This window comes from Geospiza fortis, unplaced genomic scaffold (assembly GCF_000277835.1).
Source record: "Geospiza fortis unplaced genomic scaffold, GeoFor_1.0 scaffold557, whole genome shotgun sequence".
Lineage (NCBI taxonomy): Eukaryota > Metazoa > Chordata > Aves > Passeriformes > Thraupidae > Geospiza > Geospiza fortis.
The window spans coordinates 193,460-213,021 of record NW_005054526.1 but is presented as its reverse complement, the minus strand read 5'-3'; the positions used below and the strand labels follow the sequence as shown (position 1 = coordinate 213,021).

At 38.3% G+C, this 19,562-nt stretch overlaps 1 protein-coding gene across 2 annotated transcripts in view; it reads right to left on the bottom strand.

Moving 5' to 3' along the window:
- MAST4 (microtubule associated serine/threonine kinase family member 4) overlaps positions 1-19,562 on the bottom strand; it is a 213,752-nt gene that overhangs the window by 132,270 nt on the left and 61,920 nt on the right. For both annotated transcript variants that reach the window (XM_031063748.1, XM_031063747.1), the window contains exon 4: positions 9,021-9,052. In XM_031063748.1, the coding sequence (XP_030919608.1) occupies positions 9,021-9,052 (32 nt within the window). The remainder of the gene's footprint in view (positions 1-9,020; positions 9,053-19,562) is intronic.

The window sequence follows — 19,562 nt, the reverse complement described above, 5'->3', positions numbered from 1 at the left end:
AGTTCAAGGACAAATTCATGATTCCACAGTCCAGCCTGCAGCTGGATTCTCCCAAAACCTTATACCCATCTATCAACAACTAATACAGAGTTACCAAGCTCCGTTTTGGCTGGTTGATAACTGATTCTTTCTTAAGACCTTATCATGCACATGAATACATATATGCCCACAGAAGAAGCTTCCCAACAATTCTGTAAGGCTACCCCATGTATGCTTCAATTTATTTTTTTTTTTAATCCACCTTCTGGTTCTCTTTGTCATTAAACAAGCAAGTAGGCAAGTGCTCCATATGGAGGTGAGCAGCTGAAAGAGAACCATCAGTCTTTCACAAAAAAAAAAAAAAAAACAACAAAAAACCAAAAAAACAAACAAACAGAAATAAAAGCTCAAGAAATTTGAAGCTTACATCTTTTTTTTTATCTGTCTCATGCTTACATAAAGCCCTATACACATTTCCACAGAGAATTCTGTCATTACAGACAAGTACAAATGAATAAATGTTGTCCATGATGAGACAGTATTTTCTTCCATCAAAGCAGATACGTAATATATGGAATCAAGTTTCAGCAGAAAGTTTGAGCAAATAATCCCATGGACATAATGACCATTTATAAAGAGCGCTAGAAAAGTCAAGTGGTCCCATATTCTTCCCCAAGAGAGGTCCATTATACCTATATTACTCCTATTGCTCCAGTCAGATGTTTGTCTCATCTTTCTTTAAAACTGATAGTGCTTTCACAACGCTCCCAGGTACACACTCCTCTGCTACATTGTTTAGACACTGCTTCAACCATGTCTGAGATGAATCCCCTTGATCCAATTAAAACACAGTAAATCTTACTGTACACCCCAATAACACAGAAAACACTTTTACTTCCTACTCATGGCAGGTGTTCCACACACTGGAAGACTTTCAAGAATACCCCTCAGCCTTCCCCTCTCTAAAATAAATAACCCCAGCATAGTAAATATTTTTCCATATACCATGTCAAATTTTCCAAGCAGTTGAGAGCTGTCATCTCTTTCCAGCTGATCGACATCAATACACAGCACTTCAATATAAGGCCTTGTAAGTTCTGTGTGGGACAGAATAATGCTGCATGCTTCGCAGCTCAAAATATCAGCTTCCCAGTACAAGATACCCACTGCCCTCCAACAGCAGCTGTGGTATCTTAAACCTCACACATCACTTCTGAAAACTAACTCCTATTCAACTATCATGCACATCTGCAGAATTTTCTGCAGGAGTAGAATTTCTATTTTACTTGGTATATTTTCTCCAGGTTGTCAGAATGATTTTGAAACACCATACTTTTGTTCAAAATACTTGCATCCTTCCCAGCTTATTGTCTGCTGCAAACCTCATGAACATCATCTATTCTATCATCTAGGTCACTAATGGAAAATAATGACTACAACCAGTCAACCAGGATTATTACACCTGCAGCCCAGTGCTATCTCCTGCTTAGTGTTTCTACCCTATAAGAAGCAAAGCAAAAGGCTCTTGAAAGTCACAATATCCCCAGCCCATGCCTCCACCCCACCAAGACACATTTGCTGGTATGGCTCACTGGTAAAATTTGACTTTAAAAAAAAAGCCAGCAAAGTTATGATTTATAGAGCAAGAACCTAAAAATCTTCCTTGATTTAGACATATGTGGGTATATTCTTGGTACTTCTGACAGGCATGTCAACCACAAAACAGCCATATTTTTAAATGCAAACGGAAACATTTTACATTCCTCCTAGCAGAAACCAGGAGAAAAGCATTCACAAAAAATGACAATGATGTGTAAAAGCTAATTTTCAGCAGCATTTCAATGATACTAAAAAGAACCACAGAAGAGCTGAGGCTGGGTCTCAAGGCCATACCTACACATGAATATAAACATGGCTGATTTAATCCTGTTTCCATCACACACTATTGTTGAAGTCTGGTATGTGTCCAGTCACTTGATGGCAACATAGTACCATGTAGCAGAGGGGAAAAAAGCATTCCCAGTGTCCATATTCCCGGCACAACTTTTACAAAGGCACAAGAGAGCTTTTCCATTCAGGTTAGAACAGCAGGAACTTGCTTGTTTACAGCAGCACACTCAGCCCCGTGTCAGGAAAACCTGCAACAGTGTGTTTGTCTCAAATACCATGCCTGCCTTCACTGCTCAGGGGCATGACCACACTAAACATTCATGAGTGAAGCCACTGGGATTTGAGGAAATGTGATTATATGCAATTACACTGCCTTTTGCTCTGTGGCAGTCAACACACAATGAATATAAAGTAAGAACTCCCTGTGTCAGCCTTTTAGACTCACTTGCTCCCTGTGGCAGTTATCTGCTACCCTTTCCAGGCAAGCACGACAATGCAGATCCACTTATCCCCAGCACCCTTTCTGACCTTTTCACATGCCTGTGAGATCTGCTGCAACACACCTCATTAAGCCTCACAGGTCTAAGCTTGACTGGCTTGCTAGGAAAAAATGTGACAGAGAAGTGGAAACCCTACAATGTTTAGGAGAAAAAACAAGAGGACAGAGATGGCAGAGAAGAGCAAATAGACGGAAGGAATGTGTGCTAATGCCAGGTTGGCTGCTGCCTTGACTCAGTGAGCAAAGACTCGTTAAAGACTACACAGAGGCAGAGCTCCTTGATTAGCCCTTATGGAACAGAATGATATCATGCCAATGCAATATTTTCCTTCTCCAAACCTACAAAAGAAGAGGTCTGTCCTGCTGCCATTTAACCTCCACTTTCCTTTTCAGACTGCCACAGAAGCACCCACCTTCCTGCCACCCATGCTTTTGGCTGAAGTAACCTACTCAGTTTCTGCAAGCTCCAGTCTTTCGGTGAGCCACCAACCGCTCTGCAAAAACTGCATGCGCTGCCTGCCCATCAACTTACTCCCAGGAGCCATCACCCATCCTCCCATACACCCAGCATTTGGCAACCAGGTTCTTGGCATGCCTATCCCCATATGAAAACTACAATCGCAGAGTGAGTGAATTCTGCAAGCCTGAACCTGTGTTAGGACCTCTGCCCTAGCTCTCCACTGCTCTATCCCAGAGGACATGCCTGCAAGGAAGGCGCTTGGCTTAACACAAAGGCTGAAAAGACAAGTGGAAAACCTCCACCAAAACAGAGCATGCAAAGGACTGCATTCAGTCAACAAAACTTTGAAACACAATTAGCATGATGCATAACTCCTAGGGGGAAGGGAGGCAGTAGATAGTAGGGTGAAAGGAAATTAATAGGATCCAGAAGTTTTAGACAGGGACAGAAGTGGTGGTAGGGGCAAGAATGGCCACAGCCACAAACATTATGTTCACAAAATATAAAAGACACAGCCAGTGTAACCTAACTATAGAGCAGGTACACTCCCAGCTATGGCCGACAGAGGCCCTGCTGCCATGCTGACATCTGTCTGCTTTAAAACTTTCAAGTCTGTCTATAGACACATAACTGTAGGTAACAAATACTCTAATGTCCTTTACGATAAGCAACAGTACAGGTTTAGAATACTGACAGTAGTAAAATATGCTCAAGTCTGTATTTCACAAGAAAGAGACAGGGGAAAAAATACTTCCCTCCTCCTCTGAGACAAAACAGGAGTGGTTCACTGGGATTTCATGATTGCTATTCATGACATCCATAGAAAGTCAGCCTATACTTTACATAATGGAATGGCAGTAATATTGAAAATTTCAAGGGGAAAATCTGTAATGGCAGAATGCCTAACTGAAGATGCAATGCAAGCAGATCCCTGATGTTCAGCAACTGCCTCTTTTCTTCTGAGGGCAGATACTTAGACTACAGGTGATACTACTAGCAAGACAGGAAAAAATATATTGTCCAGAAAAACCTGAGCGCTTCTTTTCTTAAGGTAAAAGCAAACATTTATTTGTAGTCAATACCTCACCTTTAACCCCCATCAAAAACAAACAAACAAACAAAACAAACAAAAAATAAAAAAAATAAGGAAAAAAAGAGAAAAAAAAAGATAAACAAAACACAGCCTCTCATTACAATTCCTTAAGCACAGGTTCATCAAGCCATCATGTACTCCGGCCAGAGCCCCACCAAGACTCCAGTCCTACAGACCCTAAGTAAGTGTGTGCACACTAGGAATTGCACAGCCTCAGGAAGATCCCTCTGTAGATTAAGAAATTATTCAAAACTTTGTAGAATCATTGACAAATTAAAATGAATTCATCAATACAGCATACAGCAGCCTAGGTCATGGAATTCATCAGGACATTGCAACTCCTTTTGTGATTAACTTTTTTTTTAAACAAATTTCTGACATTCCTTAACGGAAGAAAACTGAACTTCCTGAAATTAATGACACTGGGGAAAAAAAACAGTGAACAAGAAGCTGCCTCAGTATGACAGGTTTTCAAGGTTTAGTATTAGAAATTCAAGCTGTGCTGACTAGCAGTGATTACCCACATGACGTTCTTCTGCCAGTTTTCTCAACGCGTAAGAACTTCCTCAGGCAGCAGAATAAAACAGGTGGTTATATGGTCATTTGTTCTTTTTGTGTATGTGATACAGTTTTGAAACTTTACTGAAACAAAATCAAAGACAAATAATTCTACTCGCTGAGAATACAACTTCTGTTCACAAAATGAACAAGAAGGCACAGCCAATGCTGATTTAAAATGCTTATATACATCAATCACTTTTGCCAATGCCAGAAAATCATTAATTACACAATTATTGCACTCACACTAGGTCACCCCTAGATCCCACCCTGATACACACAATCTATGGATTTTATCCACTTACATCCTTTTTTATCATTTATCACATAGAAAAAGGAATGATCTGTTTTAATGTAATTCATCATGTCCCTTTTCAGTGAAAAATTATGTATACTATGTTGAGGGTATTTTAAAGCTTTATAGTACCTTTTTACTGGTAAATTTATGCTCACCTATTTTTGTGTGTGTACATGTGTACAACCTTGGATAGGGATGTGTAAATGCCATCAGGCATTCCCTGGTTCATAAGAGGATCTGTGTGCTTCACAAACAGCAACACTTAATTCTGATCAAATTAGATCTCTATTTCTGAGTGTGGCTTAACATTAAGCATAAGTATCTTCCTTGATATTTCAGAATCATAGAATAGTCTGAGCTAGAAGGGACCCACAAGGATCATCACGTCAACTCTTAAGTGAACAGCCCATACAGGGATCAAACCCACAACCTTGGTGTTATTAGCACCATGATCTAACCAACTGAGCTAGGGTTAGGGCTGGAAGTGTTAGGTGAAAATAAAAAAATCAATAAAAATATTCCATCAAGATATAAATAACCTATCCCTATTGTAGCAGTGTGCAAAAGTATACTCCTATTCAGTTTTCCAATGGACTTGCAAAGTGAGATACTAATAGCCATGCAGATTTACAACCAGGCTAAGCTTATATATAGTCTTTTTGTTGCTGGAGTCAGCCTGAGAGAAAGCTCCCATCCATTCATCCTGCCTCCAAGCCACCACACTCTGCTGCCAGAAAGAAGCATTTGTGCAGCTGGGAAATTTAACATGCTGAAGAAACTGCATGAAGCGAGTTGCAACCTGGATCAATTCTGTCTGTGTCCAGAGAAAGAGCTGAGCCAACACAGCCAGGGGGTGCTCCAAGCATGGAGAAGCTCACTTCTCAGCCAACCACAACTCTTTATCTCAGTTTAGCCAACTATGCTAAGACTGCTCACCCCTGAAATAGCTCTCCCTGTCCTGTTTAAAGCTGCGTCCTTGGCATGACACTGGGCCTGAAGCACCAAAAGACAGTGTGAGATGTCCCTGCCTGGAACTGTTCAGGACCTCTAGATGTCTACGAAAAGGAAAACATAGGACTTTTCACATTTTGAAATTCAATCTTCATGTCAACATTTATATAATATACAAATGCAGCAGTCAACATGGCCCATGCACATAACCCCACAGCTACGGCTAACCTCAGCAGGGTGAGCCCTTTTAATTAAGCACCATTAAGGTAATTTTAAAATACCATTGTTTGGGTTGGCATGGCCAGGTTTTAGTAGTAGGGGAGCTAGAAGGTGGCTACACTGGGAGAAGCTGCTAGAAGCTTTCTCTGTGTCTGGCAGATCCAATGCCAGGCAACTCCAAGACAGACCTGCCGCTCACCAAGGCTGGGCCAATGAAATTATGTTAACAGTTCTGTGGTAACAGATTTAAGAAGGAAAAAAGTTATTGCACAGGTGTAATTGCAGCCAGAGAAGAGCAGAGCGACAATATGTAGCCGCAGCTCTCTTCATAGAGAGCAGGCAGGAATAACTTCCCAAGGCTATTTCCTGCAAATCGCAGTGAGGAACCTCAGAGAAAGAGAAAACAATTCTTATCTCTATTCTTTGCTCCATTTGTTTTTGCGCATGTGGATGTGTTAGGAAGACTGTTTACCTGAAGGGATTTGGTAATTGGATTCTGGTGATGGTTGTTTATGTTAGTTAACCAATCACTCAAAGCTATGTTCTGACTGTCGGGAGACAGTCACAAATTTTTCTTTAGTATGTATCTTTTGTATAGTATAGTATAGTATAGTATAGTATAGCATAGCATAGCATAGCACAGCACAGCATAGCATTCTAATCCCAGCTGGCCCAGGATGGAGGTGCCCCTGGCCAAGGCTGAGCCAATTGGAAATGGCTCTGTGATAACAGATTTAAGAAAGAAAAAGAAGTTACTCTACAAATGTAATTGCAGCCAGAGAAGAGCAGGGTGACAATATGTGAGAAGAGCAGCCCTGCAGACATCAAGGTTGGTGAAGGAGGAACAGGAGGTGTGTGGTGAGACCATGGTGAGGAAGCTGTGGCCATGCAGCCATGGAGGTCCCAGAGGATGCAGAGATCCACCTGCAGTCCCTGGAGGAGACCCAGGCCAGAGCAGGTGGATGCATGAGACAAGGCTGTGAACCTGTGGGAGGCCTGGGCTGGAGCAAGGTCCTGACAGGGACCTCCAGACCAATGGAGAGAGGAGCCCATGCTGGAGCAGGGTCCTGGTAGGACTTGTGACCCTATGGGCGACCCACACTGAAGGACAGCACCTTGTGGAAAGAGACCCACATGGGAGCAGTTCATGCAGAATTGTTGCTTATGGGATGGACTCACACTGAAGAAGTTCATGGAGAACTATCTCCCATGGAGGAGACCCCAGACTAGAGCAGAGGAAGAACTCCTCTCCCTGAGCAGCAGCAGAAACAATGTGATGAACTGTCCATAACCTGCATTCACTGTCTCTCTGTGCCACTGAGAGGGGAAAGGCAGAGCCTTCTTTTAGTAATAAATTCAACCACTATTCCAAATTCAAGTCTGTTTGGCCTGTGACAGTATTTGGTGAGTGATCTCTCCCCGTCCTTACCTTACTTTACACATGAACCCTTCACTGCATTTTGTTGCTTCTGTCTGGTTGCAGAAGGGAGTTACAGAGAAGCTTTGGTGCATGCCAGGCACCAAGCCAGGGTCAACCCACTACAACCATCTGCAGAAACCTAAGCACTTCAATAACTGGATATGATTATGCTGACAAGATGCTGTTCTCTACTACACTTTAATAAAGCCTCAGCAACATCACAAAAAGCACACTAGTATCTCAGTGATCAGCTAAACCAGTATGTATGTGAATGCTACTGAGGTGATTGAGATCCAGTCATTTTTCAGATTTGGAGTAAACAAACTAATAACATTTAATGTCAAACATCCTAGCAAGAATAAGCAAGGTCAAGTTCCAAGAGCCACTTTTTGCTCTGGCTGAAGTGAACAGCAGTTTAGCCATTAACAGAGTTAAACAGAGGCAGTCTTGTACGCACACAACAGTTTCAAGTTAATAAAAAGCACAAAGGACACCAAAAGAATGCACCAAAAATCATTTTCTTTAACTGTTTTTCTCTCTGTCACTGAAATATTTAAATAATTAAATACTTGTCACGAAATTAGTTTTCTATTTTCTTGATTTTTCTTACATAATGGGTTTGCTTACTGTACACCATAAGACTTCTCATGCATCCAAACCTAAAACAAGAGTCTTTTCCAACACAGCAGATATCCTATTAAGTACAGACTTCTGGTATGCTCTTTGAGTCAGAACAACAAAGCACTTCACTGCATTTTCCCAGCAGTTACAGTTTCAGTTATTCACATATCTCACCTGCTATCGCTAAAACCTACACAGCACTATCAAGTTGAAACAAAGTAACTGGCCTCTTGTGCAAGGGCACAAGGTTTTACTCAAAATTGTCGCCAATAATCTACAGATCATCTTATAGTATTATTTTTGAAAGAAAGCAGTAAGTGAACAGAGTTTGCTTCTTAAGACATTTTGTGACGTTCTTATCCCAATAATTCTCAACAAGTTACTAATACAGAATAAGAAATTAAACAGATGCAAATAAAAAATACAAGTTTTAAAAACAACTGGCTCAAAACCACCGGAGAATCAAAGCCAAGGTATAGAAATCTAAGCAAAGCACAAATGAACTCAGCATCTGAGTGCATATTATTATAACTAAGTAACAATTTATACAAGAATATATAGTCTTTCCATAATCAAAATAGTAGCTTAACAATCCTACATATTTAGTAAAACTCATCTATTCTTTTTTCCTACCTTCTCATCCAGGACTGTTCAAGGAGTTCCATAAGCATGACAAGTTTCTTTTATATCATTCACAAAGAAAACATGTTTCTTCCTTGATTTTTAACAAGGAAAATCTTTAATAGAAAACAAAACCCTGAACTTAAAAACTTTGCATCCCTTTGTTAATCCCTCATATAGCTTCTCTAAAATCCCAATAGCTTCTCTAAAAGATCAGCATAAAAATGGTGACTGCATAACCCACAGGTTTTCATTTACAATTTTCATTTCTTTGTATGTATTCTCAGGCAGAACAACTGCCATATTTAACCATCATTTTAACTGCCCTGAAAAGAAAACTGGTCTATTCTAAAACTGTCAAAAATACATACTACAATCTAAGCACAACAGCAAAAAACTTCATATACTTACAAACTTCCTCTTCTTGGAAGGCTCAACTCTTTCTGCAACAGAAAAAAGTTACACTGTATTAACAATAAAATATTTTCATTTGAGGTGGTCTTTTTGAGACAAGTACCACAATCCTCTCATCCCATCAGTAGCAGAGAGACAAAAGTGGTATATTGGGACACTAAAAGATGTTACATGTAACACATTCCTTTCTTATTTGAAATATTAACATTAGCATTTGGAAAAGTCTGTACCTTTCTGTAGCAGCAATAATAAAGTATTTCAAGCAATAGACAGATCTTATGGAAAAGCCTTACAGTCAGCTATGATGTGCTGGCGACACTACTAAAATTTGCAAGAGTCACTGACAAAGATAAACTAAGTTCTTTCCAATACTCAAAAGTTGTTAATAACAGCATAACAAGCTGAACAGGTGACCATTGCCACCAAGCTTTCTACACTATATTCTTAAATCCAAGAAAGATTAAGGACATAATAATTTGGTCCACAATAAATAATTACAATTTATTACAGTCTTCTGCAAAGTACTAGCATAACAACAAAATTTTCTACAGCTTTTGCTGAGAACAGTTAAACAGTCAGTCAAACTACAGTTTAACAGTTAAACAACTTTTTATGGGATAGACAAGATAGCCTGCTAGTCAAATAGAAACTGCAAAACAATCATTTTTCTGTTATTTTAGTGTAGAAGAAAGACACAAGATCTATAAAGTTTTGCTTATCAGAAACAAGCAAAATATATATACCACAAGTATATATTATCATCTATTGCATAAATCATAGAATAGCTGAGGCTGGAAGGCATCTCTGGAGATCCTCTGGTTCAACCTACTCACAGCAGAGGCAATTGCAACAAATTACTCATAACTACACCCAGTTGGATTTTGAACATCATTTTGAACATTTTGCAAAGATGGACACCCACAACCTCTCCAGGCAATCTGTTCCATTGTTCAATTACCATCTTTTTTTTTTATTTCTCACATGAACCTGAATGCTACATTAGTTAAGCATTATCTTTGCAATCATGCCCAGCAGAGAGAATCAACTGCATTCAAATACAAGGACAACTTGTCTGACCTAGAGGATACACAGTCAAGATACATTTGAAGTTGAAGGACATCATCCTTGTTGAAAGATAAGCTTGCATATGCGTGTCCTGGGGTGACCTTATGATGCTGAATCGTATCCCCATTCATCTGTTTGTTTTTAGACACTGCACTCACTCTTCCACATTCTGCTCTCAGACTCTGCTGTCTGCGCATGGACAGACAGCAGGACAGAGCTTTCCTTTGCTTTTCATTAGTTCTTAGCTAGCTGAGGCAGACAAGTTCCCTGGACTGTGGTTTTTCTTCTTCTTGGAACCGTTTAAACCTTCTCTGGGCTGAATACGCAGAAGAGCACCTGTGGCCCACTGGGCCAAGCTGGGGCTGCGGTATTTCCAGCACCAGAGGGACTGAAAAGAGACTGAGTGAGCTGAGCTACAACCCACAAAGGAGGTTTTCCGAGTTTGTATCTCTTCAGATTGGCAAGAGGTTTTATTTTTTAATATTATTCAATTTTTGTGCTGCTGAATGCTTTGCCTGGTAAATAAACAGGCTTTTTCCACTTTTCTCGAAGGAAATCATCTTCCCAAACCAGCTGGTGGAGGGCCCACTTAAGTGTGCTTTCTAGAGGAACCCCTTTTGGAGGTTTTCTCCCAGATTTGCCCTAATCAGGACAATGAGAACGGTTCAACTTCTGTGGTTTGATAAAGCTATAGGTATTGACCAGAAAACACATATGAGAATACAATCAAATGGACAAAAATAGTTCAGCCAGGCACCTTAGATAAAAGGCCATAAAGGAATGAATAATTATGTATTCTTTAGAGAGTTTTAAATGGTGTGCAGTAAATAAAGCCTGGGCTGCTAACTGAATGATAAGGACTAAAATATCAAGTAGCAGGTCAATTCCTGAGTACCGCCCATCCTGTTCACTGAATGAGGAAGGAAAAAATAGTGTGAAACAATGCAATTAGACATCGTAATGCAAAGGCATCGGAGAGCAGGATTAGGGGCCTCGGTATCAAATTCTCGTACTTCCTAGGAAGTTCCAGCAACTGTTCAGAATTTGCATTTTCAAACAACATCTTTTAGCATAACATGCGCTTATGTACAAAAGAATAGTTACACCTGCATACAATATTGCATTATGAAGCTGAGTAATTCCCCTCAATTTAAAATGTCACATTCATCATGAACAAAATGTTACCGCACGTTAGAACCCACGTACTTCCCTTTGTGTTTTTTCTTTAATATTTACAATGTCATTGTGTTCTATTTCTAACATGTAACTTGTAATGGTAGGCACTGTCATACTGTAATAGACAATGCTTGTGGGAAAGCTGCCAAATGGTACGAGCAAGAGTTGTACAGGGGTTTGAGTTGCAACATGTACTTTAAATTTGTTTCCTACAAAGCTGTGTGGGTTTTTTTTGTTTGTGTTATTCAATTGGAATGTTTTGGTTGTAGTTTATCATTATTACAGCAGTGCAAATAAGAGACACTGGCTTCTGTAGACACCTGAAGTGACATTAGTGTCTTGGCACATTCTCATGCATGCCATGATGAAGCACTACTTTTGACTATCAAATGAAGCTCCAAAAGAATAATGGCTCACTGCTAAAGATGCTAAAACTACCAAGACCACCCCCTGTATAACAGAAAAAATAAAGCAAAACCACTTGTACATAATTCATACAAGACAATTTACAAAATGCTGCATTTCTAAGGCTGGATTTTAAAACAATATACACATAAACACAAGAAGTACTGAAATAAAACAAATATCCTTCCTGGATAATATTTCTATCCTCATTTTTCCTACCTATTACAACCATGATGTTAAAATGAAAGGTCACTTCTCTCATGCTTCTCCAGCTGGAGTACGTCCAAGAAAAAAAAAGTAAACTAAAATGTAGTTAACTGAAGCATGTTTTTCACTCTCAGATCACACTAAATAATTACCGCTCCTACATGATTTTTTGGTGTCACTTAGGACTCATCCACCCCAAAGATTTTTCCACAGCCTGAAGGAATTAACAGATTATTGGCTGTGTCACTACAGACTTTCTGCCTCCTGAGAACGCTCACCAACATGATGCTAGCTTTGCAATAGTACAGCACAGCTCCACAACTGGCTCAATGCAAAATAGGTGAGAAAAGCATAAACACACTTTACATGGGACTTAGGTCTAGCTTATAGTTTAGATTAGAGAAATCATTTATTTCCTAGGTATACAAAACATTATTTGTACTAAAAAGTTAAAGACGACACTTTTACATTTGTCACAGCCACTTTAAAGAGGGATGAATGATACCAAACCAAAAGTCACTCAGTTCTTCAGCCTTGCAAGGCTCCAGTTCAGATCTCAGTTAAGCTCCAAATGACTTGCATCAACTTCAGTTTTGTGGTACATCAGTGTTTAATTTCTGAAAGCCTCAGCAGAAGACCCAGAAGACCTGTCTGCCCCAGTTCCACTGCTCAGCATCCAAAGCATGCAGACTGCTGAAGGTAAAACTTAGCAGGGTCAGGACCTTCGGATCACATACTTAGGCAAGCACCTGGGGCATTAAAAAGAGAATAAGATGCCTTTGCTACAACTCTGCATGGTTCTCAGTCACCAGCTCTGCCCCAGATGATCCCACTGTGCTCTTCTGCCCTTGCCCTACATGGAATCTTCCTCTGGCCAGTTCAAGTTTGGCTGGTTTTAGGGCTGTTTCATTCCACTGCAATAACATAAAGCAGATTTAATGGACCAGAGACTCTTGCCCTTGAGGCCCTGTGTGTCTCAAAAACTATTGTCACAAAATATAATAAACCTTGCCTCCAGTTTAAGAGATCTGTGCAAGCTGTGCCAAATTGCTGTGATGTAGCATTAAGAACCAGGTATACTGAATGTAATTGCAGCTGTCAATCAGTTCCAACTCTCTACTCTGTGTATTTTACTATCAATAACATGTTTTGACAAGAATAATGCTTTTTGATTATTTCAATAATTATGATTCTTCCCCTGGTCCTACACACCTCTAAAGTACCTCAGTATGCACAAGTTCAGTATCCTCACCACAGTGCAGATATTCAGCCTTATAAACAGATCACACTCAACAAATAAAACACATTTTGGGTCAAAGCCTCCATCCTACTACCTTTAGAAAAAAAAAAAAAAAACAACATAAATAGATCTGAACAGAAGAGGTTAGACTTAGAAAACACTAACTTCTTCACATTCCTTGTAAAGATTACCAGAAAGTTAGAGAAAATTTAAAGTATTGAATTTTGTTCCCTACATGCAAGGGAGAAAAAAATGTCATTAACTTACTGCTTGTTACTGGTTCAATTTTAAACAACCAGTAAAAAGTTGCAACATTCATAAACTACCAAAGACACAGCTCATATTGTTAATACAAGGTTGATTTTGCAATCACAGTAAATCTGCTTCATCTTTCAACAACAATCTTCAAATATTCAAAACATCTTTCAGAGTTTCGAGCTGCTCATAAAAGTAGTCTGGAAAAGTGCACCTTTTCAAAACAAATTTCAGTTATGCATTCTTCAGTTGGTGAGGTGTTAAGGATAACAAGATTAATAAAAGGAGTCGTTTTTTTTTTAACACTGTTGCTCTACCCATCCATCATAAATTTTAAACATCTGACAACTTTCAGGTAACCTGTGTTAGATCTTAACAGCTTAAAATTGTAACATTATCACTGCATTAGTAACAGCAGGAAGGAAAAAAATCAGCAATGGCACACAATTCACCTTCTTATCATCATCAATGACAGCAAGACTTAGTGTTTTGAGGAACGAATTTGAAGGATTTCTTCGTAAGTAATTACTATGTTTTTGTTGAAGATAAGCTGGGGGATGACAGCAGATCTTGCATTTGGATGTGGCAATAAGAATATAAAACAGCGCAAGTGACAAAGTAAAGTATTGTTTCAATCTATCAGAGAAAGGTATTACACTGTGCAAGAGCTTTTTACAAACTAATCTTGACCTCTTTATAATAATATATCAAAGCATTGCACTAATCCATTCTAAATACCTTCTAAGCAAGGCAGTGGCAGGTTATGCTTTTTATTTTATTGCTTCTATCTTTGCCAGCATTTGGTTCTTTTGGATCACAGAGCAGCGACGTCTGTGTGGAGACAGATCAACCACAACAAATGACAAGTGGTAGTGTCTCACACCAAATGTGCATCTTCAGCTCTTGAGTTTGTTTCTCTGGCAAAGCCGTCCTTTGTTTCTATGACAACTTAAAGTGTTTTCTGGTTCCAGGAATAGTAAGCCTTTGCCTCAGAAATAGTGTTCTATTAACATGAGGGTGGAATTTGAGGAGTGGCCATTTACCCTAAAAATGGCAGTTGAACACAGGATTAACCAATTTTCAAAAAGATGCTGAAAATACATTGAGATCTTTCTTTGTCAGTTAAGGTGTTTTCACTTCAATCTGATTTCTCTCAAAATAGATGTAACTATAAAACTGTTCTTCCTTTCAGATGAATTTGTGTTTGCATTACCTCCTTCTCAGCAGTCTGAGTTCTAGACTTGTCGAAGATGCAATTCTATATCCACTTTTCTCAGGAAAACTGTACCAATACCTTCTTCAATGACAATGTAAGTCAAGATCACTATCTTTCCTTTTCCATACTTGCTGCCAAGGAACCTGGCAGCATCCATGCCTTACAGTGAAGTCTGATGTTCTGCCTTTTAGCTGAAGGCTTACAGATTCTTTCCAGTCATTCAGACGCAGCCACCAGTTTACCAGGGTTTTCGCTTGCTTATTGTGCACTCTCACCAACTGAATCACAGATCATCCCTTCACAAGCATTTCCATGAACAAAAATTGCCACTTCTGCACTGGCAAGCTCAGGAAGGTAGTTATCACTACTCAAGAAAGGCTCCATTCAGCAAAACACTCCTTGAGACAAAACACAATGCTTCTTAATTCTTAATCCTGCACATTCTTAATTGTGCATTTCAAAATTTAAAGATGTTATTCTGCATGATAACTTATTCCACTCACATCCCCAAACTTCAAGTTGCAAATTAGCAACACCACCACAGATTGTAATGGGAATATACTGTAGAAGTGAAGAGGCACTTAAGCTCCAACTTGGCCAGAAAAAGCCACATTTCATCTAATTCAATATTGTGTGTTCTATGCAATTAATTTTTATCTCCTTAGTTAACTTTCCCTGCTTTTGTTACAGGCACTGCTGACTGCATCCTTCAAAGGAGAAACATATCTTGGTGTCAGTTCTGTGTTCTGAGATGTGATGTAAAAGCAATATTCAGGTGATAGGCAAATTATCAATTTAAATGCAAATTAACTGGATCAAAAAGAATGCCAAACTGGCTATATATAAAAACCATATAACAAAAAGAAAGCCATCACTTTAGCATGTACAAGAGCAATTTGAATAATCTGTTTTTCTACAGATGAACCAGATACAACATTAAGATTTATAATAAACTAGACTAAACTAAGTAAACAGCACTTAAATGTGTTTTGTTTTGCATAGTATTCAAGAAAGTCTCATATAGCATTAAAAACACTGATCCATATGGAAGATGAAACATTTCAGAAGGATTCCACGAGTTAACAGTAAGGACATTCCTATGAAATACACTATAGTCTGAAGACTCTTCAATTGCAGGATTGATAATAACATTTTGTAAACAAAAGAACTTTGTTTACCTTGTTAAATATTGTTTAGAGATACAATACAATAACACTCAAACTAAATTTTTAAATAAATTAACAGAAAACAAAGAAAAACAATTACAACAGGTTTTTTTGTAGTTTTTTTACAGAAGACAAAGAACTACAACAGTTTATTCAGAGAAAGTAGCAAGAACCTGAAAAGAAGTAGCAACCTAAACTCGAAGTAGTTTTGAGTATCATCATTCTTTGTTAGAAAGAGAAAAAATAACCAAACTGACATGCGTAGGGGAAAAAAATAAAAAGAAAGTTAGTAAATAAATAAGTAAATCAGAAGTGCTACAAACATACCATTTATGGGAATAAAATCCATCAACAGAGAAAATGAGGCATGCCTAGTTTACTCCAATGGAGTCCAAAATACTCAATGCTTTAAGGACATACCAAATCATCACAAAAAAGCCCTACCAAATCAGTAAATGCATATTATCTCTGCTGGATCTCATGTTTTCTCCATGAAAAGCAGCAGTGGCAGAACACATCAACGCTACTGCCTTATGACAACAATGCAGCATGGCTTATTTAAGAGCAGCTACCATAAATAGTAAAAGGTGAAAAACCTCTTTCAATGAGAAGCACAAGCCTTTCTGAAAACAGCGATTTGACTGTTGCCAACATTAACTCTGTAAATCTCTGTATTCATTTTCTAGTGGTGTGATCTTTCCTTATTTCAAATTATTCACATTAAAACATAGTAGAAAAATGTTATTTAAGAGATTGTTGCCCGCTATGTTGCACTGTCAGCTCAATTTAAAAAAATAAAAAAATAACCATATATCTTCAAGAAAAAAGTGTGAAAACTCTGAATGAACTCTCCACCTCCAAGTACACAAAATCATTTCATCTAACACAGTGTTAGAAAATCTATGCTTAATTCTGACCTGCTGTCCTACAGTTTATTTCACCCCTTGGCAAAGTACATCACCACATGACTAATGGAGAAAATGCATGGACTGCAAAGTGTTTGAAACACCAACACTCAACAGATTACAGCTGTCAAGTTCACATGAATATTCCCATCAACAAAGTTTAAAAGTGTTATCATATGAAGGGAAAAGGAGATTAAAAAGGAAAAAAAAGTTGTACAAGACATAAATCCCAGCTACTGGTACAAGTGTTCACCTGAACAAATATAATCAATTGTACGCATAACCAGAACAGGAAAACCCTAAATCTATGGTTTAACTAAAGCCAGTGATTTCTCTAAGTTCTGTTTGAATCTGTAGGTTCTTTCATCAAATGCAAAGAAGTGCTTTTTATGTGGGCATACCCACAAAGGATTTTGCCTACTATTAAAAAGCAAAAGAAAAAAAAATACTACAGCACACAGTGGGCCAGTATGAACTTCTTGACAAGATGGTTGCTTAAGACCATTATGTCCACAAGAATCTGGATGCCTTCCTTTCCCCAGATGCAAATCATGTTTTGTATTATACAATTAAGAAGCTCCCGCTGACTTTTGTTGAAATCAGTAACTAGATGATAAAATGATGAAGCTTGCCTTCAGCAGAAGAGAGTCGCTTACATTCAGGCTTTGATTGCAAGAGTTTTTGTTGGTAATTTTGCACAGGATGGAAGGGGCAAAAAAAGTCAAAATACATTTGTTCTTTCTTCAAGGACTGATTAGCACTAGCAAAATACAAGCCTTGCTCTACCTTAACATGTCCACAATCATCAGCTGGAGGAGACCAAGAGAGAAGAGGAAAGTTCACTGGAACTAAGCTTTAAGCTCAGCAGAACTGAATCATGGAGTTTGGTAAAAGCAGTACTGTGCCCACAATGCCCACCCTCAGACCTGCAGAGCTGAGCTCTGCAGCTGCTCTTCACACATAAGGGAAATACTTGGGGAAAACCAGAAATAAAGGGCACAAGTAATTAACTTTTTCACCCAGAAAAATCACATGGAACAGCAATGACAAAACATTGTATTTGCACTTTCAAAATATATCTCTTTTGCAGAAAAAGGATACTTTATATTTGCTCTGCTTATGATACCAGATTTTCTGCCCCTTATGCAATTAAACGTATCAAAATTAGAGATTTTGCTTAGTGTTGACATTTAGTCAGTTTTTATAAATTCACATTTGATCAATTCAGCTGATCCCACACAACTTATTAGCAATATACTCCACTGATGTGAAAGAAAGTTTCAAGTTCTCAAGCAAGGGCTACACTGGAAAAAGTTGAAACTGTCTGGAGACCAACTAGGTAAATATTAATCTCGTTTCTGAAAACGGGTTAGTCGTAATGCGCACTTCATTTTTTCACTTCAAAACTCTAGTCACATGTTTCTCCTAATATTTGATTTTTTTTTTAATTAACTTTTTTTTTTTTTCAGCTGAAGCTTGGTTTCTTACAGAGCTTTAAATGCCCTGAAAAATCTGGAGATGTCCTATACCAGATCAATCTAAACATAGTTACTCATGGGCCTTTTCTACATGTCCTGCCTGTTTGCCACACTTGTTTGCTACTGAACTGCAGAAGGCTACTGTCACCATTCCTCTTCCTACATGGCAGGCAAAGGGACACCACCAGCATGAACTGTTTCACAAATATTCAATTATTAGTCAACACACACTCCAAAACAATAGAAGTTTATTTCAACTGCTCCAAAGATAATAGAACAGAAATCCCATGATCCATATTGATATTACATTGCTCTCCCTGCTGATGTTATCCAGGTTCTCTAATTAGCTGCAACCTCAATTTTGAGTATCCACCATAGGAAGACAGAAAAAAATGTAATTTGGGAATTTCAGTGCTCTTTTTAAATATTCATTTCCCTATCAGAAAGGGAACGTAACACAAACCTTTTGAGTCTGCTGTTTTTATTTTTATCTGAAAGCATCAAAATGTGTTCAACAACACACAGATCTAGTGTATCAATCTGTATCAATCTTAGGTCTAAAATCTCTGATGCAGAGACGAAGCTAATGTCTAACAGCAACTACCTTGAGGCACAACCCCAATTTCCTAGTACTGACAATTTCACTGGAATAATAATTGATAAAACAATATTAATTACTAGGCTAGTGCTGTAGCACTGTGTGTGAGAATTTCTGAACTCTTGACATAAAGTACTGTTTCACCCTAGACACAGTTTTCAGCTAAAAAACACAGTGGAAAGACAATCCTTGTTCCATAAAAAAAGCAAACATGTAACTGTGATAAATCCTTTTCCACAATTTATATCATTACCTAGTCCCTCTGTATGTGCTAGCAATAAAGTCAGGTATATTTCATAGTTTTTATTTGGACTACTAACACTCTAGATCAAATGAGATTAGGACCCAGATAGTCTTTTTGGTTTATTGCCATTTTATAGACAGTTTCATTCCCCTCCTTGTCCAATATGGCAAAATGATTGTTTCAAGTGAAACCACAGTAAATCACATCAGCAACTGTATTAAGTTTTGCAAGCATTACATTTCTTAAATTTCCTTTTACCTTTGACTGATAATCCTATTTACACCAGCTTAATAAGGTCTAACAGGATCAGTGAAGGTTACTCGAATTTGTATCTCTGTCAAATATCTTTGTCTGCAAGTTTCTATCATGAAATATCTGCTAATTAATGGGAAGAACTTTCCAAAGGCACAGACTTCTTGTGCAACTAGTCCAAAAGACCCTCAGAAAATATAAAGATAAAAAAAGACTAGAAGATACACGTTCAGATTTGTATGTATTCAACATGAAACAAAAGCAAAGGAAAGACAACAATAGTTTTTATCTGCACTTCCTAGATGGTTTTAAACCAGAAGGAGACAAGCAAG